Genomic DNA, 27,814 nt, shown 5'->3' with positions numbered 1-27,814 from the left:
AACTTTAAATCTTGAATATTTTCATTTTGAGGTCGTTATTATCATTTTGAGGAGTTAGTTGAACTTGAGTGGCCATTGATATTAAAAAGTGTAAAGTTCAGTAGTCATGCTGTTAATTATTGAAGTTCAATTGGCACAATGTTAAAATTGGTAAAATTCAGTGGCCATGAGTGTAATTTACCCTTTTAAGAAGAGGAGGGAAAATTGAAACCTAATTAAATCTTGACCATTTGTTATGATCAACGGTTTGAAACCTAACTAATCTAATATAAAAACCTATGTTCTTGTCTCTCTGCTCACTTATTTCCGCCGCTCTCTCGTTTCTCTATTTACCATATCGACTTCTTCCTCCTCCTAGCCATCTTGGTTCGTCCAATCAGAGGTGTGTGTGATTTGAACTCTTTTTTTTCTGTTTCTGTTCTTAATTAGATAAGATTAGGTATTAGATGAACTTAATTGAGGTAATTTGGATGATGATTAATGAAAAATATAATCAAATGTGCCTAAAGAAACAAGGAAGAAGCCGAGTTGATTGTCACGATTGTTGTGGGAAAGGTGTTTCTTTCTCTTCAATAAACTTTTCTCTTGCTCTAGGTTTTGTTAATTCCTAATTATCCTAATTAGTGATTTTAATTAGTTCTAAGTAATGGGATTTTTGGTTTAGGAAGGAGAAATCATGTTGATTCAGAGTTCTTTTGCTTTTCTTCAAGTCGCGGTAACTTTTTTGATGACCATCTGGTCATCCTCCGACGAGTACGTTTTTGGGTAACTCAAACCCTAAGATGTTCATGAGGTTGTGCTCCACATGGGGAATAAATTTACGTTTCTCTAGCGCTTTTCAATTTGTTTATTCACCCATCTTTTGGGTTAATTGATAATTGTTTCTGATTTTTGGGTTAGTAGATAATTGGTTCTTCTTTTTCTCTAAGTGCAATATTTAAGGATGGATATAGAAATTTATCTAGCATCTCTTCCTGCAACTTTGAGGCATAAACTATAATTTATGCCATATTTTTAGAAATAGTTCTTAGAGACAATTCATTTGAATGATATGTAATGTTACTAAAGTTATAATTTCATCATTTAGATTGCTTGAAATGTTTTCCTGAATTTGAGAATATTTGCTATTTATCAATTATTAGATTTAATCACTTGTTAATATATTATTGAGGTTCATACTTTGAACCTGATGTATATCCATGATAATGATATCACAGGAATTGATAAATAGCACCTAAAAGCCTAGATTTGAGAATATTTGCTATTTATAAATTATTAGATTTAATCACTTGCTTGAATTCACATCCATTTTAGGAAAATGCACCTAAAAGCCTAGATGCTTTTGCTATAAAAATCTGCTTGTTGTTAATGAAGGGTAATTATTGGTAGAATCCTATGCTGGCATATAGATCATCACATCACCACTTTTGTTTTCCTGTTCAGTTTTCGACTCATGCGGTAGGGGTTTGCTGTTTCAAACATCAGAAATCGGACAAAGGTCTTATCTTCTTCCTTCTGTTCTTCCATATTTTTTTAATGTTTTGTATTTTTCTTTTAGAAATCTGAGAATTTTTTGCTTAAGATTCCAGTGATCGAAAATGCAAGGAGAGGTCGGGAAAGGTGACGGATTTGGAAGGGCAAAACAAGAAAAGTAAGTTCATTGTGTATTGAAATGAATTTTTTAAATATGTTTAGGCGTAAACCATACGCAACCCTCTGAACTTGTCAATTTTGATCATTTTGTCCCCTAAACTTACGGGACGACCTATTTGGCCCCTCAACTATTTAAAAGTGGTATTAGCAACCCCCTATTTTCGTTATAACGGAAACAAAATGAAATTCCAACATTAGTACAAGTGTTCATGGAAGTATTGGAACCAGCCTGCATATATGTAACCTCATTTGCTACTTGTTTTAGTAGTGCATAACCATATATGCAATTTTTACAAGAAAACTTGTGTATTGTCTATACTAACCTTATTTGTAGCTTGTTTTAGTAGTGCACAACCCTTTTTTACTATGACCTTGGTGCTTGCAATGAGAAATGCCATAATTGTTTCCGTTATAATGAAAACAGGGGGTTGTTAATACCACTTTTAAATAGTTGAAGGGGCAAATGGATCGTCCCGTAAGTTCAGGGGGCAAAATGACTAAAAGTGACAAGTTCAGGGGGCTGCGTATGGTTTAGGCCATATGTTTATTGAAATGAATATTCACTTATGTAATTTCATCGAGCTGTATTGTATTGCTTTTCTCCCGATCAATTTTCGTTGAGGCAACCATTGATTTTCCTGTTTAGGATTATCTCTATCAGATGGTCACATGTTTGGAATGGTTTTCTTAACAATACCTTCTGCTATTTAAAAATGGAGCAAGGGAAGATATTTAAATTCACATGAATGACTACATTTAACAAAGATGTATTATATTAAACAAGTTGCAGAGGGCTATTTATAGTTTTTAATTTAGCAGAGATTGCCATGGGAATGTATTATATTGCTATTTATATTTCCAGCTAGCACTGGACCAAAATTATTAGGATTAATGAAACACAACCATTAGGAGCTTATTACAATTTCATCATTTACATTGCTTGAAATGTTTTCCTGAATTTGAGAATATTTGCTATTTATCAATTATTAGATATAATGACTTATTAGTCAATAAAGGGCGGCCCGGTCGCATTACGCGTCCCCGCTGAGCGTGGGTCCGGGGAGGGGTCCCACCACAAGGGTGTATTGGGGGCAAGCCTTCCCTTGCCAATTTAATTGGCAAGAGGCCGCTCCTAAGACTCGAACCCGTGACCTCTGGTCACACGGCAACAACGTTTTACCGTTGCGCCAAGGCTCGCCCTCTAATGACTTATTAGTCAATATGTGAACTAATATATTATTAAGTTTCATACTTTGAACCTGATGTATAGTATATGCATGATAATCATGTCACAAGAATTCACATCCATTTTAGGAAAATGCACCTAAAGGCCTAGATGCTTTTGCTTATTAATGAAGGGTAATTATTGATAGAATCCTATGCGGGTATATATAACATCACATCACTACTTTTGTTTTCATGTTCAGTTTTTAAACCTCGTAAGAATTTTTTTATACTGAAATTGAAATTGGCTGCAACAGAGTGTTTATTTTACTTGAGCATTCATTAATTGTTCTAAGCAAGAGTGTTTATAATTTATTCAATTTCATATCAATAGAAATGGAGAAGTCTGTTCTCGAATTGGTACAAGTAGCTTTGAAGACGGCTGATACAGATGTTTGCAATCACTCTCCAAGCTCTGCTCTCTCCCTATCACAAACGCTTTTCTCCTCTCCACTAATGTTGGAAAAGCCGTAGACTCTCTTGAGTCCAATCCTCGGCACAAATCCGTAATTAGTACTATTTCAAGTGGAAGAAAATGTCGTACCTTTCAGTTGGAATATCCTCTATAAACTTTAGCTTTTTTTTTTTGTTTAGAATTTTGAGTTTGGAGAGTGTTTTGTTGATATGATGTAGTTTTTTATTTTTGGATTCTGAAACCATCGAGCCCTTTTTGGATTTTTGAATGTTGGGATGAATAAGAATAGGGTTTTTCATGTGCATATTCTCTAATTATTTTCTCGAGTCCAATCCTTCGCACAAGAAAGTAATTAGAGAATATGCACATGAAAAACCCTATTCTTATTCCTCCCAACATTCAAAAATCCAAAGGGCTTGATGGTTTCAGAATCCAAAAATAAAAAACTCCATCACGTCAACAAAACACTCTCCAAACTTAAAAGTCTAAACAAAAAAAGAAGCTATAAATTTTACAGAGGAGATTCCAGCTGAAAGGTACGACATTTTCTTCCACTTAAAATAGTACTAATTACGGAAAAAATAATGTCACTTATATATTGTCTTTCACTTTGTAATAGGTTGAAAGACCGTTTGAATACCAAGAATGTTTTCATTGGAGCTGTCATCCGCAAATACTAGAACCAAACTCATTCATCAATTAGTTAGGTTATATATATGAATATTCCTTTCATTGTTTCTCTTCTTTATCTTGTATTTCCTTCATTTTTTGTAATAAATTTGGTCCATGAGCCAAGGGTGTTTCGCTGGTGCCAACCTAGTTGGGATTAGTCGGAGCTCCTTTTTCTTTGATTGTGAAGCCTTTTAATTAAAAAATAAATTACATCATATGTATATTAATTAGTTGGAATACTGATATTAGATCATATACACATTTGCAATTCCTAAATATTTCAGTGATATTATTCCTATTTCTTAACATAGACATACCATTTACTGCAACAGCATAAATGTATCTGTCTATATTTAATTTGACTTAAGGATTGCTTTAGAGCTTAAAGTTAGCTAGTAAGATGAATTTAGTTTCAAATTATGTTTGGATATAGCTAAGGGTAGGTCAATCCACTTCCAAGATTAGAGCAAACCACAAATCTTGATGAGGATTTACAGTGGAATTTACAGTTTACCTACCAAGGAGGGTTAAATTTTGATGGAGTGGAGAATCCAACCTCAAACCTGTCAAGCAGAGGTTCAACGCCTTACCACTCGGATCAATCCTTATTGGCCTTACATTTTGTTATTTGTATTTGCTTAGATCAGTCTTCACATTCAACATGTAGATATATTTTTTTTAATCACACTTATGGATATGTTTAGTAGTTGAAGTTGGCTATTAGAATAAACTTAGTCTAGATTAGGTTTGAGGATCATTTGCCTTTTAACTTGGCATGTAGGAAATTAATTAATGGTTAACATAGTTCTTGAAATTGATAGACAGTCTAAATTAAAATTTAGGTATCAATTTAGATTTAAAGTTTCCAATATTTGACCAATTAGTTCAAATATAATCCATGTTTTAATTATTATTTTTATTAATTTATTAAATATTATCAACTTATTTAAGACTGAGTTGATATATAAATTTTCTTTTGAGATAAATTGATAATTTGCCAACTTCACTTGTACAATTGAGATTATATAAATTGGTGCAAACTTAAGTTGGCAACTTCACTTGTACAATTGAGATTATATAATCAACTTTGATCAAAGTGAAATACCCGTTCATTACCGAATGACCATTATATCTAGCCTTGACCAAGTTCCGGAATTAGCAGAGTCCTTTGAATTTGTCTTGTACCTTTTTTCTTCGACTCGGCAAACGCATTATGCCACATGTAAGTATTTTTATTTGTATCAAAATAATCAATATCGAAGATTAAACTATTTTATAAATATTTGAAATATGGAGATATAATTCATTTTTACATAATCTTTTAGGGGTATTTGGTTTAAACTTCGGAATCGAAAACCACATCAGAATCAGAATGACTATTCATTTGGTTCAATTTAGAATTGGAATTTGGTTCTCTTTGAAACTGTTTGGTTCTTTACTAGAATCGGGCACGAAAACACAAAATTTAACAAGAAAATTAATAACAAAGTAAACGAATTAACAACCCAATGCATACACATCGATATCATTAAATATTTATTGAAAAACATAGGTTGTATTAAGAAAAGGAACATCATAACAAACCCACAATATTTTATATGCTTGCACACATTTATATAAAATCAAAACCCCTTAATTTATAGTGTGCGAATAAGAAAGAGAAGAATGTCACATGATCATTCAGAAAATGACATGTTAACATTATTATTGACGTAACACGACTTGAATGGTTCTGGACCAATCAGATTTCAAGCAACACACCACTTGAATGGTTCAGGACTAGCTAGATCTCGGGCAACACAAAAACTTTGTTACTATTTGCGAACAAAGCTTTTCAAAGAGGTAAAAGGAGCAACTGATTTCTCCCTCCCAAGCCTAACTGAATTAACATACTCCACGGGACTATGAGCAGGGACACTTGGGATCAAAAGTCCGGTTAACCTGAACACAGTGCTCAACCAAGTCTCTTTGTAATATGGACCGTACATATAACTTATTATCATACTTCTAAGTAGTTCCCACTGTGCATTTGGCCACATCATTATCATGTACCTCAATGAAAAGAAGTTCTTGTTTGGCTCTTCCTCCATAAACTACAACACATGTACATAAAAACTATGTGAGTAGTCGGTGCGAGAAAGTGTCAGAGATAACATATAAAAGCTATTCGTAAGTTTTGCATATCAGTTTCAACTTTTTAATTTAACGATGTACCATTTAAGGATGTTAAAAGCGAATGAGAGTTTAAATCTTAACAACTCTACGGTCATGTTTGGCAAATAACTGTTATCTGATAGCTGATTACATTAGCTTTTAGCTAATTGCTTTTTTAGTTAGCTGATTTGACTAACTGATTTGACCAGCTAACTTGTTTGGTAAAACTTAGCTGATTATTAATATTTGTTTGTGTAAAATGACAAATAAGGACATACTAAAGTCTTTATTTGGGGGGTTAGATGGTAATAAATAAGGATAAAAATGTCATTGAAAAGAAATGGAGCAATAAGCTAATTAAAAAAGCTCATTAAATGAATTTTTTCAAAATTAGCTTTTTAAACCGAATAAGCTCTTTCAAACCTCTTTCCACCAAATACCACTATTAAAGTTTTGACAAAACCTCTAAAATGGCTCAAACCTCTAATTTTGTACCAAAAAAACTCTTCACCAAATACGGCCTACATCAAATTTAGAGGCCAAAAGTACGTACCTTGCCATAGTACCAACTATCATAGTAAATACATGTTCCGAAATGCTTGAAGGCGAATAGCTCATCATCAAAAGGAACCCGGGGAATCATATCATTGCAGTAAACCACCCTGAAATATCTTGTATCCGGATAATTAAGATGAGCTTCCATGAACCCCGCAAATTTCGGGTCTCCGATCCTCGGCTGCCCGAAGGTGTAAACATTAAGCAACCTGGATACCAAAACAAATTATCTTTGTCATAATCGTATTATATGATCTACATATTCTGCATCATTAAAGCGTGTCATCTGTAAATCATATTGTCGTGTCAAAAACCGACAGCCCTACCTGTCAAGCATTGCAGTCTCTTCCTGAATGACAAGAACACTTGGGAATAATATAGCAAGTGCACCTCCTAAGCTGTGTCCTGTGACTACGAATTTAGCATTTTTGTGCTCAATCAATAAGTGTTTTAGTGTCAAAGCGACAGCATAAAAAGCTTTAGTCATGGCGAATTCCTTCATTTTGGACTCCCAATCGCCGTGTAAATGGAAGAAGTCAGATTCATGTTTGGCGAGATGAAATTGGAAAGTGGCAGGATCACTTCTGTTACCCAAACCCAAAGCTTCGAGGAATCCGATGTGGATTTTTCCAACTTTGGGGATTTGGAACCAGGAGAAATCCAAATCAGTAACCATATCTTGTGTATTGAATGTTTCTGTTCCCCTGAAACTTACTACTATCAAGTTTGCATCTTTTGGCTTGTCATAGCATATGAACACTTGGGTGTTGCTTTGCTTTTGGCTCTCTGCACTCAAATAATTGCATGGATGGTAAAATTTAATTAAAGCTCGTTATATTAAGTACCCGGTTTTCCATGTCACTTGGAGGACATCGAATACACATTTGAGCACTGCGTTGTCACTCCGTTTAATAATTAAAATAATGGGTCTCTTATAATTTGTTAGGGTCCCTGTTAGCAAAATATATATGAAAGGTTCTGCATTTGACGTAGAGAACCGAATACTTATAATAATTTTATGTGAGTTATAAATTTGTCTCCAATATTATCGGAGGAGAACAATGTAAATCTTAAGGTGTAAAAATGTGAAAACATTATAAAATGATTGGACATCAAACGTGTAATCACTTACTCGTATTATTATGTGTTGAAATTCTAATAATAACAACTCGAGTTGTTATTAGAATTTCAACCTATAATATAAGAAGAGCAAGTGCTTACAAGTAGTTTAAATTGATGGTAAGGATAAAGAATAACTTTTATTATTATATCTTAAATTGTCTACTTATATTGTTAGGTTCGATTTATATTTTAGATGAGCAAAACTGAATCGAAAACTAAAATACCAAAATAAACGGATTTATATAGTCGGTTTGATTTATATTTTTCATCATGTAGATCAGTTTTGTGTTCATTCCGTTATAAATCGAACAAAATCAAACCGAACCCGATTATCTACTTTAATAAAAAAAAATTATTTAAAAGTAAGTTACTATTTTAAGTTGTATATTTTGAATGGTTGTCAAAGTACATTATCACTATCATTTTAGTATTGTCATCATTGTAAAAAGGATATTAATATTAGTATTTGGTATTATTGTTGTTTTAAAAGGACTAAACAATAATTTTACTTTTGAAAACACAATAATTTTATTATTTAGTACTATTATAATTGTAAAATAATATCATATATATTATAGTGTTTTAAAATCGAATAAATTAAATCCATCATTATTAAAGTTTAGGCTATTAAATATACTTTTTATGGTTTAAACCCAAACGGAATCGAACCGATTTAGATCAGTTTGTACCAAATCGAACAAAAATATAATTCGATTTGATTCGGTTTCAAAAAAAATTCTTTATTCATTTCATTTTGATTCGGTTCGGTCTTTAACAGATAGGTCAATACTTATCTCTATCTTAATATCTTACCATTCCAGCAGTTGTAGAAGGCGACGAAGTGCATCTGTTGATGTTAAGAAATGACACAATCAGATTCAATTACAATACATATTATATTACTCAGGAGATGAATTTAAGGGAATTAATGAAAAAGATGATAGATTAAGAATTAGAAACTTGCCTTCCAGTAATTATCAACAACATTTTGAACAACTTTAGGATTCTCATAAGCAAGTTTAGCTGACATAACACAAAGATCCATTAAATATTTATTACCCAAATCAGATTTTATGTTTGCAACATCTGAGACAATATGATTATCCACTTGCTCTGATAGGATTATACTCCTATACAGTTCAATTCTTCCATCTACATGCCCAAAGTTGCTCAAAAACGTCTCCGAATCTTTCTGCGGTACCTTCAAACTCCCTGCAAAATTCACACATTAATCAGACTCATCTGGACCAGCCAGAGAATGTCAGAGATTAATATAAGATCTATGATTGAGCCTTAACTACAGTATATACCATGAAAGAAGTTATGGAAGATGCCAGAAAGGCCTTCATTTTGGGAAATGAGATTGAGGAAGAAATCAACAGCATCACCAATGTATTTCATAGGCAAATAAATAAGGTTAAGGAATCTGCAGATGATTATAGAAACCAGCAACATCCATCTATGATCAACTGCTGCTCCTCCCTTGATTTCTTCATCTGAACTATCAAGAAAACTCATTCCACTCTTGACATTTTTGCCTACCAAATACTTGAATATGTCTCTCTTTTTTCCCTTTTTGGGATTCACTATTAGGAAACTTGGAGGAGCTTCAATCTCCTTGGCTTCACTAGCAGAACCAGCCATGGCTTTTGCTTTCTGATGATTTCACTTGCTTTCTGATAATCTCTTTGTTACTGAAGGATTTGAAGTTAAGTTGAAGATGGAATGAGAAAGGAGGATGTTTGGGAGTGTATTTATAGGTAAATTTGGTGGGAAGAAAAGGTAGAGATATGATTCATGCAATGCAAGTAGTTTCTTTTCTTCTTTTTTCATCATAGAGCACAAGCTACGAGGTGCTTTATTTATTCATATTAATTATTAGATTTGGAGAAAAGATTCCTATGCTCCCATGATGTTTTTTATTACTTTTTTCTTATGATAGCCTCTAATATTCTAATGTAACAATTTGGTTTAGGAGATAATAATAGTAAAAAGCTATTGGTTTCGGAGAAACGAATGGTTTCAAGAGATGATAATGGGATAAATAAGCATATCTCACATTGAAAATGGAGATTCATAATCACTCCCTTCAACGTGGGATTCGGTTTATTAATGTTCCTGTTGCCATCCATTGCAGTCCCTTGAGCAAGTCTTCTATCTTATCGCTTCTCATTTCCGTCTAATCGCTACAGGCCTAACAACTAACAACTTTACTTGCATGGTTCGTCCCTAAATCAATGTATATGGAGATGTGTCTCTAATACTTTAATTGTAACATACATGATGATCTAATAACATATAGATATTGTTTGCTTTATTCATATTAATTATTAGATTTGGAAATAAAGATTTTTAGGCTCCCATGATCTTTTCAATTGCAATTTTCTTATGATAGCTCTAATAAATTAATCTAACAAATTGGTTTTGATGGTGCTAGTTAAAAATTTAAGTTGATAGTTAAGTTCAACAATATATTTTTTTATTAGTCTATAACACATCCCCCGTAGGAAAGCTCTTTGAGTTTGAAACATGTAATAACATTTTTTATCCTCACTATGTCCATCTTACCATGGTAGATGTAATAATTTAGGCGGTGTCAGAGATAATAATAGTAAAAAGTTATTTTTTAGTCTACACATTAGTTTTATTTTTTAGTTTAATTAGTTAATTGATACAGTATAAAACCCTGTTAGATCAAATGTCGGAGGATTCGAATCCTAGTAATCCATTTTCTTAATGAATTTGTACACGTCTAAAAGCCTATGGACAATGCATGTGAAGAGGTATGTCAGAGATAATAAAACTAAAAAACTATTATTGGGCCAAACTATTAGGTTAAGATTTTAATTCAATTGATTTCTTGATAGGTCCACATCGAAAATGGAGATTCATAATCACTCTATCTCCATTTTCGATGTGGGATTCAGCTCATCCATGCGCTAATCGCTGTTCTTCAAGTCTATTTATTGCTCAGACCTTGTACCTTAGCGCTATTCATTTGGGCCGAGTTGTTACAAGCCCATCAACTTTCACATGCATGGGTTCATCCCATAGTCAATGTACATGGACAAGTGCGTCTCTAATACCAATTAAATGTAACATGCAGACTGGTCCAATACCATGCTATTGTTTGCTTTTATCCAAATCTAATAATTAGGATTCACGGCTTTAAAATACATTTGCATGTGTTGGAAATATACCTTACTAATGTACCTTTATAACTCTCTCTCCATTTCCAATGATTCAGTTTATTTTCCCCCACCGCGATCCTTTAAGCATGGTTTTATAAACCAGACCAGACAGTGTTGGAAGAAAATAAATAAACTTTCACAGGTACAGAGAAAGAGTGTAGATGCTGGAAGAAAAATCTCTTACCTTACTGGTTGTATTCATATGTATTTATACATTACAAACATGACTATTGATAAACACCATAACTTTCTGTAAATACAGATGACTCTTTGTGAAACAATACAACTCTTGATAAATACAGAAATGACTCTTGGACAATACAATGAACCAATTTAAAGACTATTAATTATAAGTTTATTATTTCAACACATCCCCTTAAACTTATAATTTTTTACTCCTTAGTGACACCAATAACAGTTCTTAATCTGCTAAATCTTCGAACTTCATCATTATTGACCTCTTCACTCTAGCCGCCAACATCTATATTATTATCTCCATCGTTTTCGTCGAAATTTTTCATCATCACTATTATCAATATAAACTGGTATTTTGGGTTTTGGATGAGGCACATAACTAGTGAAACTTCTTGGTGAACTTGACACAATATTACTCATGTCAATGCCCTCGAGTTCTTTCACTCTTTCCTTTTTCTTTTTAACTTCCTTGATTTCTTTTTCAGATGCATTTGATGATAATCCTTCTTTGAAAAATATCTCCTTCAGTTCCTTAATTAGTTTGGCCTCACGTTTGTTCTCAGGCACGTGTTTGATTATCATATGCTCAACGTCTTTACCATTTGTTGGTGTTGAAACTTCATTTTTCTTGACACTTTGTTCAAAAAATGATTGAGAACAACTATCATTAGAGCCATTCTCGGTGCGTTCTGCACTGCCATTGTCCTTTGCTGCTTCTTCTGTAAGCTTGTTTTGCTTTTTGCTCGATGCTTTGATTTCTTTTTCAAGCCTCTTCCTCTTTTTAGATACTTCCGAATTTTGTATCTTTTGCTTTGCACTAATTTTCTTTTTTGGTTTTACTTCATCTTCATCTTCGTCGTCCTCATCAATCTCTTTGTCTGAAGACTCCAAATTCTCATCAACCCATAGCAATACCTCATCTGATAGATTGCTTATATATTTCTTGTATGTATAAAGTGCAAATTTATTAAGTCCAATATCTTCCTCTAAAATTCGACAAAGACCGATCGTTGTAACTTCCTCACAATTGGCTTTAATATAAGAATCTCTCTTCAACATGGCCTTGGTAATTTGGAACTTCTTTCTTCTTACTGACTGGATCAGTTTCTGGCAAAAGACCCATCACAGGAGAATCTTTAATTTTCTCCTCATCATCTGATACATTTTCTTCTTCTTGTTTGGTTAAATACACATGCCTTTCACCAAATTCTTATAAATCCTCAAAATTGTCATCATCTTCATCACTTTCTAAGGACTTCACTAGACATTGTATAATAAATTTCTTCTGTACATCCAAAGCATATTTCTCCAATCCCAAATCCTTCTCCAACAACGTCCTGATCCCCTCAAAGGTCAAAGAATCGGCTTGTTCTTTGATGTGATTAATGCAAGAGCACATAGCTTTCCAAACCTGCGACTTGATCTCCCACGGATCAATTGTGATTTCTCTTTTCATCATGATTCTCAATTTTCAGGAGAATTTTTGTCTGGCTCTGATACCAATTTGTTGGAAGAAAATAAATAAACTTTCGTAGGCACAGAGGAAGAGTATAATTGCTGGAATAAAATTCTCTTACCTTACTGCTTGTATTCATAGGTATTTATACATTACAAACATGACTATTGATAAACACCATAACTTTCTCTAAATACAGATAACTCTTTGTGAAACAATGCAACTCTAGATGATGATGACAACAACAACAGCAACATCAACAACAACAACAACAACAACAAAGTCTTAGTCCCGAAATGATTCGGGGTCGGCTAACACTACAAGAAATATGACATTTTATGACGATAATTTTTTCTACGAACATAATTTCATCACTGATAATCACTTAATTATGACAAATTTTAAGGTTCGTCACTGTTTTTAATTTTTTCATCACAATTTTGAAAGACGTCTTCTTTGATTTACTAATTTGTCACTATTTGATATATTTTGTGACGATAAGAAAAAACTTGTAACTTAAAGCTTTAGAGGTAAAATTTAATACAATGAATTTGGAGGGAAAAATATTATTTGACGAAATATTATTATTTTGTGACAAAATTATCGTTATGGTAAGAAATATTTTTTATGACACTTTATATTCGTGATAACTTAAATCAAACAAACGGTAACAAATTATATTTCATCATATTATTATGTATTTTAATATTATTGTGATGATATATGAATGGTTGTTACTATAATATTTATAAAGAAATTTTAATAAATCAAAATTTGGAGAAAAAAATTATTAAAGAAATATTTTTAATAAACGATTTTTTTTTGTCATACAAATAAATATGATAATACCTACAAAAAAAATAATAATAAAATATATGTTATCATTTTTTATTATTTTATTGTAATTGTAATGTCAACAACACCACCACCACTTCTCTCCCTCTCCGTTTTCTTCTCTCCATTTCTCTTCTTCAGTTATGTGTTCATCATTTTTGGTTCTGCATCCCTCATGGCCATTTATTCCTTCTCCAACCACCAGATATATTTGTAGCATTCTCTTTATTGCTTATTCTTTTCTCTTTCCCCTTTCTTTCTATTTTTTGTCCATCTCCATGAATTTTCTTCAAACCCAAATTGTAGCTCCGCTAGCCACCATTGTAGTTCCGATGTCTGATTGAAGTCAATGCTTACTCCCTCGTCCCTTTATTGTGTTTCGGGTTAGTTAATTTAAGTGTTATGGGAATGAATTGGGTATTTATAAATTAGGGGCTTTTATTATATTGGCGCTTTGTCATAAGTGTTTATGAGGGATTTGTTCTCCTTCCATGTGCAGATTATATAGATAGTTATGGGTTTGTGGAATTCGCTGAACTTGTGACTATTTATCAATCGTTTCAAAAGTTGAGAAGGAGACTAGTCACTTGCGTCTGATTTCAAGAATTCGACTCTTAATATTCAAAGGGAGGAGCTAGTTTGAGGCCCATTAGGCACCATACAAGGAGACAAGATATAGGAAATGGTAATGGTTTGTGTTTTTTTCCTTTCCAGATTTTGTTTGGCTGTTTATGATTTTTATATTATGTGAAGAAATTGATGTTTAAGATTCTGTTTCGGCTGTTTCTTTAGCTTTGCTTGGTTGTTGGTTAAGTTCTGAGACAATATTGAAAACAATAGTCTCTAGCCACCATTTTATAAGTTTCCCACCCATTTCTTTTTGGTTCCTGGTTTAAGCTAAAGAATGAAAATCTACAAGGGTTAAGTCGACTCATTCTTTCTTTTTACATGCTTCTTCTCGTAGTCATAATATAATAATCGGTTAGAATCTGTTTGGGTTTAAGTTGCCAATTTAATTTAGTTTCTTTAGAGTACTTAACACAGCATTTTGGAATTTTATTTCTAGAAAATTCCATTGAAGATTCTTTCTCCAATATTAGTTGTGTAGAAGAGACTTTTTCCCTTATCTATGTCTTTCTGCTAAGTTAGCAAATTTAGTTTCTCTCCTTCCATATATTTTATAGTCAATTGATCTTATCGGATTTGTGTTGTCATTTGTCTCATTTCTGCTTCGGTTCAAGGGTTCATATATCACATTCCTTATGTCTCGAGAAATGAATGAGTCCTCCAGTTTCATGTCTTTACTGTGGGCTACTAATTATAGTTGCAATGTGTTACTTGTTTCCATTTCAATGTTTCTATTTGCTGTGTTAGGGAAAACTTTATATGGTTGAAAACCATGGAATTAAATCATCATGCTTTCTGACTGCAAACGACATATAAAATGTACATATAGAGTTAAATTTTGAATATGTATTTGTATAGATAAGATGAAGTATTTGGATTTGGATTTTTTCAGTTGACATGGATTATTATTGTGTTAAATATAGAGTATCCTTTCATTTAAACATAATAAATATGCATCTTAGATCATGGATACATAATCCGTTCTAGTTCTCTGAATTTTTGTAGTTGTTTATTGAATTATAGATATCTTGATGCTATTCTTGTTTGTTAGAGGATATTGTTTAGTCTGTGAAATTCAAGCTAATAAAGCAAAGGCAATGGTCGATGAGTTGAATATGTGAACTCATGAACTTGGGATGACCATACGGGAACTGAGTTCTAAATGGCCTACCTCTAATGGAAGTGAAGATGGCAAGTTGTAGACAACATTTAAGAACAATTTATACCTTATATACCAAAAACTAATAATACTACATTACCGTTAGAAGAACCTGAGTTTGTGGGGCTAATATGTTTTATAGATGATCTTACACAATCCTGTATGTTTTATATTTTAACTGTCACATGTTTTTATAATACCTTGTCCAGATCCAAACTTCAGTGATAGTCTTACCTCTCTTCCCAATTATTTGATAATTTACATCGTCTCGATATAATGCAGGTCCAAGCTCATGATATTGTGTGTGGACTCATTAGAATTAGTTTAGAATGCTATGAAATGGCTTGGAGATCTGGGATCTGATCTTTAATAAATATAGTGTTGCATTGCTAATCAGCCATTTGATTTGGGATATAACTCGCATGTAAGTGATTATTCTTGCAAATTATCCAAATTGGACAAGTTTAAGAACAATAATTAATTATGATGGCTACTATTAGTTTTAAGAGTAATTTAATTGATTATTCTGACAGGTCTACAACAATGAAAAAGCTGATGAATTGGAAGAATTCTCTGGTAGCCAAGTGAACCCTGCCAATAATGTGAATTTGAAGCAAAGCATAGAGCAAGTAAGAATCAAGGCAATGTGGATACATAACATAAAACGAGAGAAAGCTCCCTTCAGGAATTAGCCAAATAGCTACTTGCAAAGTATGATGGCTCCTACACATAATGTTATCTTCTTTGTACTTTTAGATATTGGTCTTGTTATACAAGAAAGTTTCCTTCTTAAGTATCATTTTGTTATTGTATTTGACATGTTAAATATTTGGAGCTATGATAATAAAGGTGCATTTCGATAATAGTTTTTTTCTAATTGTTCACATTCTCCACTTTAGTTAAATGTTAAAGTGACAATGTTTTTGACAGGTATAATGTCAATTAAAATTTTACAATTCTAGTCTAATGTAGATATTCATCACTTTAACCACATATTTTAATGACTTAATATATGGATTTTGTCAGTTTAATATCTATGTTTCATGACGAAATTTTAATTTAAAATGACAAAGATTATGTCAGTTACAATGTCACGTAAACTTTAGAATTTCAGTCTTATATTTGTATCGTCACGTCATCCATATGTTTATATGACAAAGTTTGAACAACGTCATTTAAAAGGTTAACTATTCATGACAAAATGAGGTTTTACATGACAAAATTTTACAATAAAAGTGACATAATAAACGTCATATAAACAAAATAATATTGTGACACATGTTCTTATTTGTCATATAAAAGTAAATCATTTATGACAAAACGAAAATTCGTCATATATACATAATACCACGCTCCTACCGTGACGATCCATGTGACGATACAATTTCATCACCTATTTTGTATTGTGACAAAAAATCATGTTTTTATGACAATTTTTGTGCGTCATAAAATATCAAATTTCTCGTAGTGTAACATGAACTATCATATAAAATCGTGAAATCAAGTCGTGTCAGCGACACAAATTCGCTCCCTCCACTTCGTCCTATCCACTACCATATTTTCCTAAATTTCCAGTAAACTCATATCACTCTCGATCACCCTCCTCCAAGTTTGCTTAGGTCTTCCGCTACCCCTCGCCACTACATCCCTTTGCCACTCTTCGGTCCTCCTAACCGGCGCATCAAGCGCTGTACGTCTCACATGGCCAAACCACCTTAGTCAGTTTTCTCTCATTTTATTCTTAATAGATGTAACTTCTACTTTTGTCCTAATTATTTCATTACTCACCCGATCATTTCTCGTATGACCACACATCCATCTCAACATACGCATCTCCGCCACCGACATCTTATGGATGTGACAGTGTTTCACTGCCCAATACTCCGTACCATATAACAATGCTGGTCAGATTGCCGTGCGGTAGAATTTTCCCTTCAATCTATTAGGCATGCCGGGGTCACAAAGAAAACCCGTAGCACTCTTCCACTTCGACCAACCAGATTTAATCCTATGAGCAACATCTCCATCTACTTCTCCATCCGTTTGGATAATAGATCCTAAATACCGGAAGCAACCCGAGGCCTGAACAACTCTCCCATCTAGGGTGATTATCCATGCCTCTCTACTTCTATGACCGCTAAACTTACACTCCAAATATTATGTCTTACTTCGACTCAACATAAATTTCTCTTACACAATACAATGAACCAATCTAAAGATTATTAATTATAAGTTTTATTATTTCAAACTGACAAACCAATTCAATCTGTTCACCGCAAATCAGACACTCATTTACTCCAATTATATATATTTTGGGTTAATGTACAACTTTTATAGAATCGTAGTAAACTGGTTATTTAATAATAGTAATAACTAGGAATAAATAATATTTTAAGCCATAACTTTTATTTATCATTACACACTATATAAAAATCTTGTTTGAACAGTAAAAATCTCATGTCACATGAAAATGAAACAGATCATGCATTTTTTTTTATCGAATTTATTATTTATCATGATGGTCACAGACTCAATGTATAATTACAATTAATCTAAAAAATCAAGACATGCCCATGATGTTTCTTTTTCCTCAATTGGATACACCAACTAGCCAATTATACAATATTTGCACTCCTAAAGTTTTGTTATACAATTAATAATTATCATCTTAGCCAATTAGTAATCATGTGACAGTGCAGGACATTTATATATAATTTAACTATAGATTTTATTCTTCCTTTTTCTCACAAAAATAATATTGTATTTCTATGAAAATATGGGACTTTGATAAAGTTGTGCAACGAGCTATTATAAATGTACAGGATTTGGATAATACACATAAAACATGTGTGCATATACTTGAATGGCTATGATTAATGTTTCTCCGCTATTAATTATAAAAGGTTTAAATATACATCATTTTGCTGAATTTTTTTCCTAACTTATATAAAATATTCAGTTAGCTCTATAAATATACATAAAATATAATCAATTAATAATTCAATTTTAATAAAAAAAAATGATACGTGACATTGGTGTGGTCAGCAGTCAAGCACGTTTTCTACACGGGTCAATATTTTGACCGAACATAGGGGTGTAAGGGGTTGTATGTGATGTTTTTGGAGAGTTGAGAGAGTTGAGAGGTTGTCCCCTAAATTGAGGGGACTAGTGAAAAAAAGTTACAAGTTTAGGGGCTTGGGTGCCTATTAAGCCTAAATTAAATATAAAAGATGTATTCCACATATTTTAAAAACTATAAAATTATTCAAAGTTGAGGTATGCAGTTCTAATAATAGAGAAATAAGTTTTACAGTTGAAAAAGTAAAAACTTCTGTTTTAATCTATTTTATGAATTATGCAATAACGTTCTAAGGTTCTTGCAACACACTGCATGCGGCCTACTTTTTCGAGAGATTTTGAAAATTTAGAGGAACAATCAATCTTTTTGGACAAATTCAGAGTAGATAATATATATTATAATAATCCTTATTTACATAACTAATTATCTCGAAACCCGCACTCTGCGACAATTTTTAAATTTTTATAAAAAATATATATATAATTTTTTAATTCATGAAGTTTAAAGTGAATTGAAATGAATTATTTGAATATAAAAAAATGGAATTTTAATTAGTTGATGTCCTTTTATTGGCTATTTAACTTTTTACAGAAATAATGCCACTGTATGGTTTATATAATGGTGAAAGTTATGGGAAAATAAGTAAACAAAACTATACTAAATTAATTTATATATGGCTTAAAGCTCAATTACGTCATAAACTACACCTTAAAAGTTAATTAGGTTCCTGATTTTCTAAAATCATTATGTAATTTTATCAACTTATATCTTGTAAGTTAATTATATCAGTAACCTTCTAAAATCGTGAATTACAGTTAAACCTCGATAAATGAATGTTCGATAAAGTAATAACCTCGTTTATATAATAAATTCGTTCGGTCCCAACTTGGGCCAATGGACTAAAGTAATAACCTCGCTAAATGCATTAAGTAATAAAAATATTTAAATCCTTAAGGGCCAAATGAAAATATAAATTAATAATTATTGAAATATATATATAGACCAAAACTTTTCAATCAATCAACTAGAAGTCATTTGTTCTGCAAAAATGCATCTATAGTTGATTGTTTTTTCTTTCCACCTAAACAAAAATAAACAGCATCCTTAACTTTTTGTAGTGCAAACACAACTTCTGGTATATTTTGCTCATGTTGTAGCAAGTAGTTGTTTAAGGTGACCATTGCTTGAAATGCCTCTTTTGACGATACAATGTATGCATTTTACAATGAAAAATTATCTATAAAATAATAAATATTGATTTATCGATAAATGAATAATTTATTTATTTATCGATAAATAAATAATCTCACTTAATGAATATTTTCTTCCGGTCCCAAGAATATGCATTTATCGAAGTTTTACTGTAGGTCTCTAATGTATGCTAAAACCGTCAATTGGATGCCTTATATAATTGAAATAAAATTGGGTTCGGTTATTTTATATTTTCAGTTAGATGTGTAGATCAATATGTAAATATATTTTAGGTCTCGGTTATCGATTCAATTTTAATATAAAAGTTGGTTAAAATCGAACTACAATTAATACGATATACTTAAGCCAGATCTCGAGTTCGAGTTCTAGCACACGGGAAAAGCTTTAATTGGGAAAGGATCCACCTAAAAGGTGTATGACGATGCTCGAACCGAGAAATCAGACAAACTAAAAAAGAACAATTAATACGTTATACTAAAATATTTTTTATATTTTTATATATAGTATATTTATTTCTTTTGGATTTAGAATGAAATTTTAGGAGGCCCCCCAAGCCCGAGTTTAATGGGGAGGGCACCAAATCAATTTTCTCTTAGGGCGAAACATAAAGTCTTCAAAAGAGGCGCCGGAGGACTCAAACTCATCCGGAGTTGGAGAATGAAAAAAAAGCTTGCCGTCAGATTTGTTTTCCTGGTTCTGAACTGATAACTAAAAATAGCAATAAAATAACGATTAAAACCGAACCAATAACTAAAACCGAAAGATCATAAATAAATCATAACCGAGGCAAAAAATATATAAAAAAAATTAAACAGAACTAAAATTTTATTTAATGTTAGAGATCTAATTGATTATTTTAAAAAATTGGAGATCTAATTGATTTTTAAAAGGCTTAAACATCATTTGCCCCGTGAACTTGTCCAAGAAGCTTGATTGGCCTCCTGAACTTTCAAAGTGTCTCGATAGCCCCGTGAACTTGCGTAAAATGTAATCAATTGATCACTCGGTCGTAAAAAAAAGTAAGTTAAATGCAGAAGATGTATTGTACCAATCTTAAAAAAAGTAAAACAACCAAAATCGAAGTATACAGTACTAATATTAGAGAAGACAAGTTGTATAGTTGAGTAAGTAATAACTTCATTTTTAATTTATTTTTTAATTATGTAATAACATTCTAACACGCGTGGAATACTTCTTCTGCATTTAACTTACTTTTTTGTGACCGAGTTATCAATTGATTACGTTTTACGCAAGTTCAGGGGACTAACTGAATATTTTATGTAAGTTCAAAAAGCTATCGGAACACTTTGAAAGTTCAGGGGTCAATCAAACTTTTTGGATAAGTTCAGGTTCAGCCTTTTTAAAATATTGATTGAGAACTTAAATGGTGATTTTTAAAAGTTAAGGATATAATCAATTTATAACGTATAAGTTATTTAACTCATAATTAGGGCTTTAATCCTTTATTGATAGATACTTATTTCTCTTTAAGTGAGAATAAATTAAATAGGTACTGGGCACCTTGATGCCTTCTATGGTGAAAACACACAAAGTAAGGTTTACTTTGTCAAGGGATAAAATTATATAAGTATAGACTATGTCTAATAAAAAAACCCCATAATCTATAAAGATAACAAATAAACTACGAAGAGTAAAAAACCCATTAAAGGTACCGTTAAAAACAACAACAGATGGTCACTCCAAATTCACAGAGAAGCAACTGTAATCATGATTTCTTTATTTAAACCGTTCGGAATTTTCGAATCTGAATCCTTTCTTTTAACCGCTAGTATTCAATGCTATTAGTTCATGCATAAATTGGCAGTTATCCACAACTTCGTAAATATAAAGTGTAAGACAACACTAGAAGAAAACAGTTTTTTTTACGGGAAAGTATTCTCCATTTCTTCGTTTGGACAAGGAATAGAAAACTCGTTAATAATCAGATTAGTTATGTACTTTTGCTCTTTTGCTTCTTTCTTCTCTATTTATCATCTACTTCCTTCATTTCAAGTGTGAACTCCCCTAGCATAAGAGAGTAGTAACAGGGGCGGATCCAGCCCAGAGCCCGGGGGGCCGAAGCCCTCCGGCCATCGGCTCCGTCCTTGAGTGTTGTTATTTTTATGAGAAAATTACACAGAAATTCATCTTTTAACAACTATTTACAATTATAGCAAATCATAATTTTCTCTTAAATCAAACTAGTAAAATCAGTACTTTGAATGTATTTTAAGGATTATAATTTATAATATTAGAAATCTAGAATATATTAACTAGGGTTTATGATTTATGAATTGGAGTCTAGAATTGTTAAACTATGATATAAAACCATAATATATAGAGAATAATGACATATTAAGAATTAAATTTGGTGATATGATTTAGTTGTAATTTTGTACTTAATTATGATATTCATGTATTTGACCCTATTTTTATCCCGTGTAGTCCCCCCCCAAATATTAGTATATATTTAACATATGTAGTATTATTTAAAAGTTTAAAGTAGTTGAGTTGGTTAAGAGCCTTGTTTTAAAGTGAGAGGTATGAGTTCAAACCAATGTTACAATTTTTAGCTAACATATCCATAAAGCTTAAGTATGGTAAAAGCTTAAAAAAAAATTTCCATCCCTAACATATTGGACTTTGAAAAATTACTCCCAATAATCAGAATAAAATCAGCCCCCGGATGTCGATTCCTGAATCCGCCAACAACATAATTTTTTCGTGTAAAATGCTGAAACTTTCATCTTCCCTAAATATCTCTCGGACCATTGATTTTGATGAAGAAGTGGTTGGTTCATCGACAGGAATATAACATACAATTATTTTGCAAAAGTAAACCAGTAAAAATTAGAAGTAGTCACCTGGTATAAGATAAACTTTTTCCCCCACCATCATGTGCCCTGCAAATGCCTTTTATGTTTCCAAGGCTAGCGTGTTACACAATGAGGCAAAAACCAAATTATAGTTTTTATTTATTCATCTTAGCATTTCCTTTATCCTTTCTGATCAATCCATTTCAACGTATGTTTTACGCTTACCTTTTCAAGCACATCATCATCGACAATATTGGAGTTGGAGTTGGAAAATCATATCTTCTTCTTCAAGAGGTTTCAGCCCTTCCTTGACTTTACCACAAAATCCGCTTCATTCCGACTAGCTTCATTCCGCCGATGAAGTTGCGGATATCTTAATCAAGCCGCTTGCAAATGCTTAGTTCGCTATGCTTCACTCTTGACTTTGGTTCTCTCTTGCCATAGGCTTGAAATAGATATTACAAATAATTATTGTTAATTATCTCTTTACCTATCTTTAAATACTAACGGATAACTATTTGGCTTGTTTAGAGTTATGTTTATATTTATCTATATTACATATTGTCAATCCTAATTAAACGCTAACTCATGTAATATATATATATATATATATATATAAAGCTCTATGATAATCCTGATTGAGAAAAATTCATTAAACACAATATCTTTTCTATTTATGATATATTCAACACACGGCTCCTGACGAGGATTGGAATTATTTTGACTAGAGTTTTTTAGTAGTTTCCATTCCATGATGTACATATGTGTTTGCGTTAAGCAGTCGGAGAAAAAAGATAATTTAATTCAATCTACGCTCACCGCGTCAAATGTCTGATTGTGTCTGGTTATGAGATTTTTGACTTCGCTCGACCTTTGTTGCATTCATTGGGGTGAGGTCTCTTGGGTACAATATGAAATCAGTAAATTAGAAAAAGTGATCTAATAATAAAAAGAGAGCAATTTTTACCATATTTTAGGCTTTGGTCCTGTTTCGGATTAAGCCCATTAAACAGAACCTAAGCATTTTGAAGGCCCATTTCCAAGGAATAACCCCCCAAAATGCTTGGGTCCTGTTTAATGGGCCTTCAAAATGCTTAGGTCCTGTTTAATGGGCTTAATCCGAAACATGAAATATTTTTCAAAACTATAAATTATAGATATTAAACTTTGTCAAAGAATCTGTTATATATAAAAAAAAAACTGTCAAAATAGAAGATGATCGCTACTTATGATGAAATGTCATAGAAAGAAAAATTATCTCGTCTCTTCTCGGAAGAGACTCTTTTTTAGTTAGAATCCCATCCCGACTTGAGAAGGAGGAGCATCCTCTATCTATGGAGATAGTCAGTTGAAAGCCTCCTCTCTTACTAGTCCCCTCTCTTCTCCCGGAATAATAAATTAAGTTTCCGATTCAGACTCTTTTCCTCTTACACGTAAAGAGATTGATTGAATGACTCTTTCGCATCTTGTTCAAGAGATAAAGCAGCAAGCCAGTAATCTTCCGACTTAGGAAAGCCTTAAAAAAATAACTTTTTATTCGATTGATAATCATATAAAGCAGAAGCTATTTTAGCCATTTGCATCAAGCTCAAACTTCCTTCTTCCGTAATTCGATTTTCTCCCTTAGGGAGAGCATCTCCGAACCTTAAGAAGTTTTTTTTAAAGAGAAGGAGTACCGCTCAAGCTTCAACTCAGCTCATTTCCTCAGTTCGTCTTAGTACCCTTTAATGAATGGGAAGAGGAAGTGGAAAGACCCCCCTACCCAATGGTAAGTTCAAGCTCTATTCCGGTCCAGCCCCAATCTCCTTTCCCAACTGCTTCTTTCGAGTTGCATTTCTTCTACTTGATTCAGAAAGTCAGCTTTCTTCTTCCTTTCTTCCTTTCATCCTTCGAAAAAGCCCTAAAACTAGCATTTTTTACGAGTAAAACTAACCAATTTAGTTGCATTTTATTTATCTTCGATAAAACCGAAAAAGCCGCAAATCCTCCAGACGTAGAGCGCGCAGGGCTTTGAACCCAAATACATTACCCACAATGGAGGTAAACATGTTAGTAACAGCTTGCTGCTTTCTTTCCCGGCTTAGGCCTTCGTTAAATGGTTCAAATCATGTGCTGGAAACGGCTTGTATTTTAGGAAAAGACAAGACTCCTTCCTTTGGCGGAGGCTAACCTTCTAGCTCGCTAAGTTATTTGTAACTCTGTCCGAATGCTATATTGACGAGTTCTTACCCCATAAGAATCGGTCACCCTTGGAAAAAAAGGGAAAAGTAGCCTTTTCAATATTTTTTGAGGGGTCAGTCTAGGGCTAGAGAGTGGGACTTCCATCGAACGCGGGACGCACAAAAAGTGGTTGATAGATGAACTCCCAAATCCGCTACGCCCCTCCTAGGCTTAGAAGGGATATTGCCTCTCGTCGCAAGGCTCATTTTTAGTTGTGGGTCATAGGGCGGGCTTCGGGCGGGCAGCTTTATCTGATCAAGAGCCGGGGCACAAGGGTCCTGGTACTATCCAGGTGCGAAGAACCCCGGAGGTGACTGCAATGAGCAGAAATCTCACTCATCGGCCTAAACGACGAGCAAACACTCAAACGTGAGAATCTTCGGGGGCTTCCCCCAAGATTGCCTTCTTAGTTATAGGTATAAGCTTTCTCTCAACTTCCTCTCGAAGAAGCTTATACCTTATAATAAGGGGTTATCGGTTCATCAGTTGTAGTCGGAGGAAGAGACGTGGCAGACATTGATCGGTTCATTGGGACCGGGCTATCAAAGGTGCGAATCCTTTTACGCCAAGAGGCCTTGGGTAAGCAATCAAACTCCATAGCGACTAAGGCTATACGGCTTTCTGCCTAGGAAACCCTCTTTGCCTAACTTTGACCGTCACCTCTAAGTAGCCTTCGCCCCTCCTTATGAAGGCTTATTGGGGATGTGGATAGGCCAATTAGCAGCATCGTAGTACTTCATACGAAAGATGGTTAGAGCAAGTGCGGAAACTGTTATCTTGCTTTCTCTGTCTCCTTCGGTAGGATGCTCGAAAAGTGAAAAGATTGGTTCTGTGCCAGGTCATGGTGAATGTCGGATCCGAGACTTCTTTAACTATATTTCAATTAGAGGGCGGAGCCACAATACTCGAGTATGGATACTGGTCTCTCTTTCCAACCAAACCAGTAGAATTCTCTGAGTGCTGAACAACAACAAGTAAAAAACGGAGTATCGGCTTTCATCCCTCCCTTAGGGAAAGATTTACGGTGAGGTATAAGAAAGCCCAGTTCGATTCAACGAGACTGGATGAGGTAGAGGAGTAGCCCTGTCGAAGGATCCAGCACGGTATTGCATTAAAGCAATAGAAAAAATATCGGTGGCCCTGCCCTGCTCTTCTCCTAAAGGACAGCATCCACCTAAAAAAAGAAAGGTGGCAATACAGCGTTCTTTTGTGAGTCGACCGCAGGTGCATAACTGGATCTTCGGAAAGATGCAAATTATGCGCCTCGAGACTTCCAAGCCAAGAGAATCCTTCGGGTCAGCGGAGCAGGGGCGATCCATTTACCCGGAGAATTTTTTGCGCTAAGTTAAGTTATTTACGATTTCTTTTTCTCACCCTCGGTGAACTCCCTTTCAAGACAGAAGCGCATCCAACCCCGTTCTTTTGGCAGCAAGTCAGATTGCCAGAACGCCTCCTTCGGGACGAAGCCGATACATACGATAGGCGAAGGAAAGACCCTAATAGCGCCTGGGGAACGCAAGTTTGATCGAGGATTGGAGAGGAGAGGTGGAAGAAAAAGCTCGGGATGGATTTAGGAGTCTTTGTGCGAGCCGTATGCGGTGAGAGTCGCACGTACGATAACGAGGGGGGTTCGCGTCTATACGTGTAGTGTGGTGGTTGCCCCTACCCACCCTATTTGTTCCATGATCTATGGGTCTACTAGAGCTACCCACTTCGATCAATTAGCCAAGATTTTGACCGGATACGAAATCACTGGTGCTCGATCTAGTGGTATTTTTATGGGGATTCTATCTATCGCTGTAGGATTCCTATTCAAGATCACTGCAGTTCCTTTTCGGGCGGCTGTAGGACGGACGGCCGCCTATAGATGGTAGGGTAGGGTGGGTGGTATCGCTCTTTTTTCTTTACATTACTCTTTATTCTTTGTGATAAAAAAAATAAAACAAAATCATTTGAACCAATAATTTAAATTGATAGTTAATATACCTAATAATAGTTTTTATTATAATCTATCAGTATAAATTTTTGTTATATTATGCATGTATTTCTTTGTATATAATAAAAAATGTTGAACTTTAATTTTAAATTATTATTAAATATAGAGTTAATTCCAAACAAAACTATCGTGGTTATACTGATTTGCATATGAAGAACTGTGATTTTTTGATATGAAAACGAGGATTTTGCTTGTCGATATTTGCAAAATCAATGACTTTTTGGTTGACATTGCAAATTTTTCCGTTAATGACCTCAAAATAAAAAAATTCAAAAATTAAAGTTGTTTATTATCACATTTACTATGTAACCACATTTTTAACTTTCCAAATCACCATTTTTGAAGCTTTATCATTATAGGAATGTGTTTGCAAATCAGACAAACTACACGTTTTTTTTTACGTTGCCCTTATTTTTAAGAGTATTTATGAAATAAATTTGGAATGTCCCCTATTATGTATTGTTGTTGAGTGGCAATTATTGTAAAAAAAAAAAAAAACCAGTGTATATTATTATTGTCCATTTTTTTAGAAGACTATATTTTTATTATATATATATATATATATTCAACTACAGTGATACTAATTAGAGATATTTTTTCACAGTCAAAAAAAATTAGAGATATTTTTAAATAATTGTTATTTTAATAATTATTGCATTACAATTGAAATAATTTTTTTTTTTTTTTTTTATCAGATGGCTCCTAAAGTCGTTGTTGTCGTGTGACCAGAGGTCACGGGTTCGAGTCTTAGGAGCGGCCTCTTGCCAATTAAATTGGCAAGGGAAGGCTTGCCCCCAATACACCCTTGCGGTGGGACCCCTCCCCGGACCCTCGCTCAGCGGGGACGCGTAATGCGACCGGGCCGCCCTTTTATGGCTCCTAAAGTCCGCCTATGTCGGTTCACCCAGATCTGTTCCTGAGTACAAGGTGTCAAAAGGAAAAAATGTTAGAAGTCGAGGTGTGTAATCATATATACTAAGCTTTATACATATATATTAAAAATAATTCAGTTTATCATTAATTTATTATTTTTGAAGTTTAAATATTTATTTAAACAAATCAATTAGGAATATACAGTAACTGATAAATAGTAATAATAATAATAATAATAAGACAATAACAAATGGTAAATAAAATTTATTGTTACTTTGGCTTAAAGCACTATTAGTACCTCGACTAGGGTTGGGTACAGTTCGGTCCAGTTTGGGAATTCAAGAATCTTCAGGATTGGATT

The 27,814-nt window shown here is 33.3% G+C and overlaps 2 protein-coding genes and 2 long non-coding RNA genes across 4 annotated transcripts; 2 read left to right on the top strand and 2 right to left on the bottom strand.

Annotated features, from left to right (window-relative positions):
* Positions 1-256: 256 nt before the first annotated feature.
* Positions 257-4,141, top strand: LOC136224169 (uncharacterized). The gene is made up of 4 exons (XR_010686311.1): positions 257-382; positions 1,444-1,498; positions 1,590-1,651; positions 3,212-4,141. It is a non-coding gene; the product is annotated as an uncharacterized lncRNA (long non-coding RNA).
* Positions 4,142-5,778: 1,637 nt separating this feature from the next.
* Positions 5,779-9,439, bottom strand: LOC136221528 (triacylglycerol lipase OBL1-like). Its single transcript, XM_066008898.1, has 6 exons — positions 9,106-9,439; positions 8,760-9,007; positions 8,609-8,642; positions 7,000-7,459; positions 6,672-6,882; positions 5,779-6,057 (listed from the first exon to the last, which is right to left on the bottom strand). The coding sequence occupies exons 1-6, from the start codon at positions 9,437-9,439 to the stop codon at positions 5,779-5,781; spliced, it is 1,566 nt and encodes a 521-aa protein (XP_065864970.1).
* Positions 9,440-11,475: 2,036 nt separating this feature from the next.
* Positions 11,476-12,640, bottom strand: LOC136222776 (uncharacterized). The gene is made up of 2 exons (XM_066010500.1): positions 12,473-12,640; positions 11,476-12,288 (listed from the first exon to the last, which is right to left on the bottom strand). The coding sequence occupies exons 1-2, from the start codon at positions 12,638-12,640 to the stop codon at positions 11,476-11,478; spliced, it is 981 nt and encodes a 326-aa protein (XP_065866572.1).
* Positions 12,641-13,568: 928 nt separating this feature from the next.
* On the top strand, positions 13,569-16,100 carry LOC136224051 (uncharacterized). The gene is made up of 4 exons (XR_010686264.1): positions 13,569-13,854; positions 13,971-14,156; positions 15,540-15,681; positions 15,791-16,100. It is a non-coding gene; the product is annotated as an uncharacterized lncRNA (long non-coding RNA).
* The last annotated feature ends 11,714 nt before the right edge of the window (positions 16,101-27,814 follow it).

The sequence above is a fragment of the Euphorbia lathyris genome, chromosome 3 (assembly GCF_963576675.1).
Source record: "Euphorbia lathyris chromosome 3, ddEupLath1.1, whole genome shotgun sequence".
NCBI lineage: Eukaryota > Viridiplantae > Streptophyta > Magnoliopsida > Malpighiales > Euphorbiaceae > Euphorbia > Euphorbia lathyris.
This window is presented reverse-complemented; position numbering and strand designations above follow the sequence as displayed.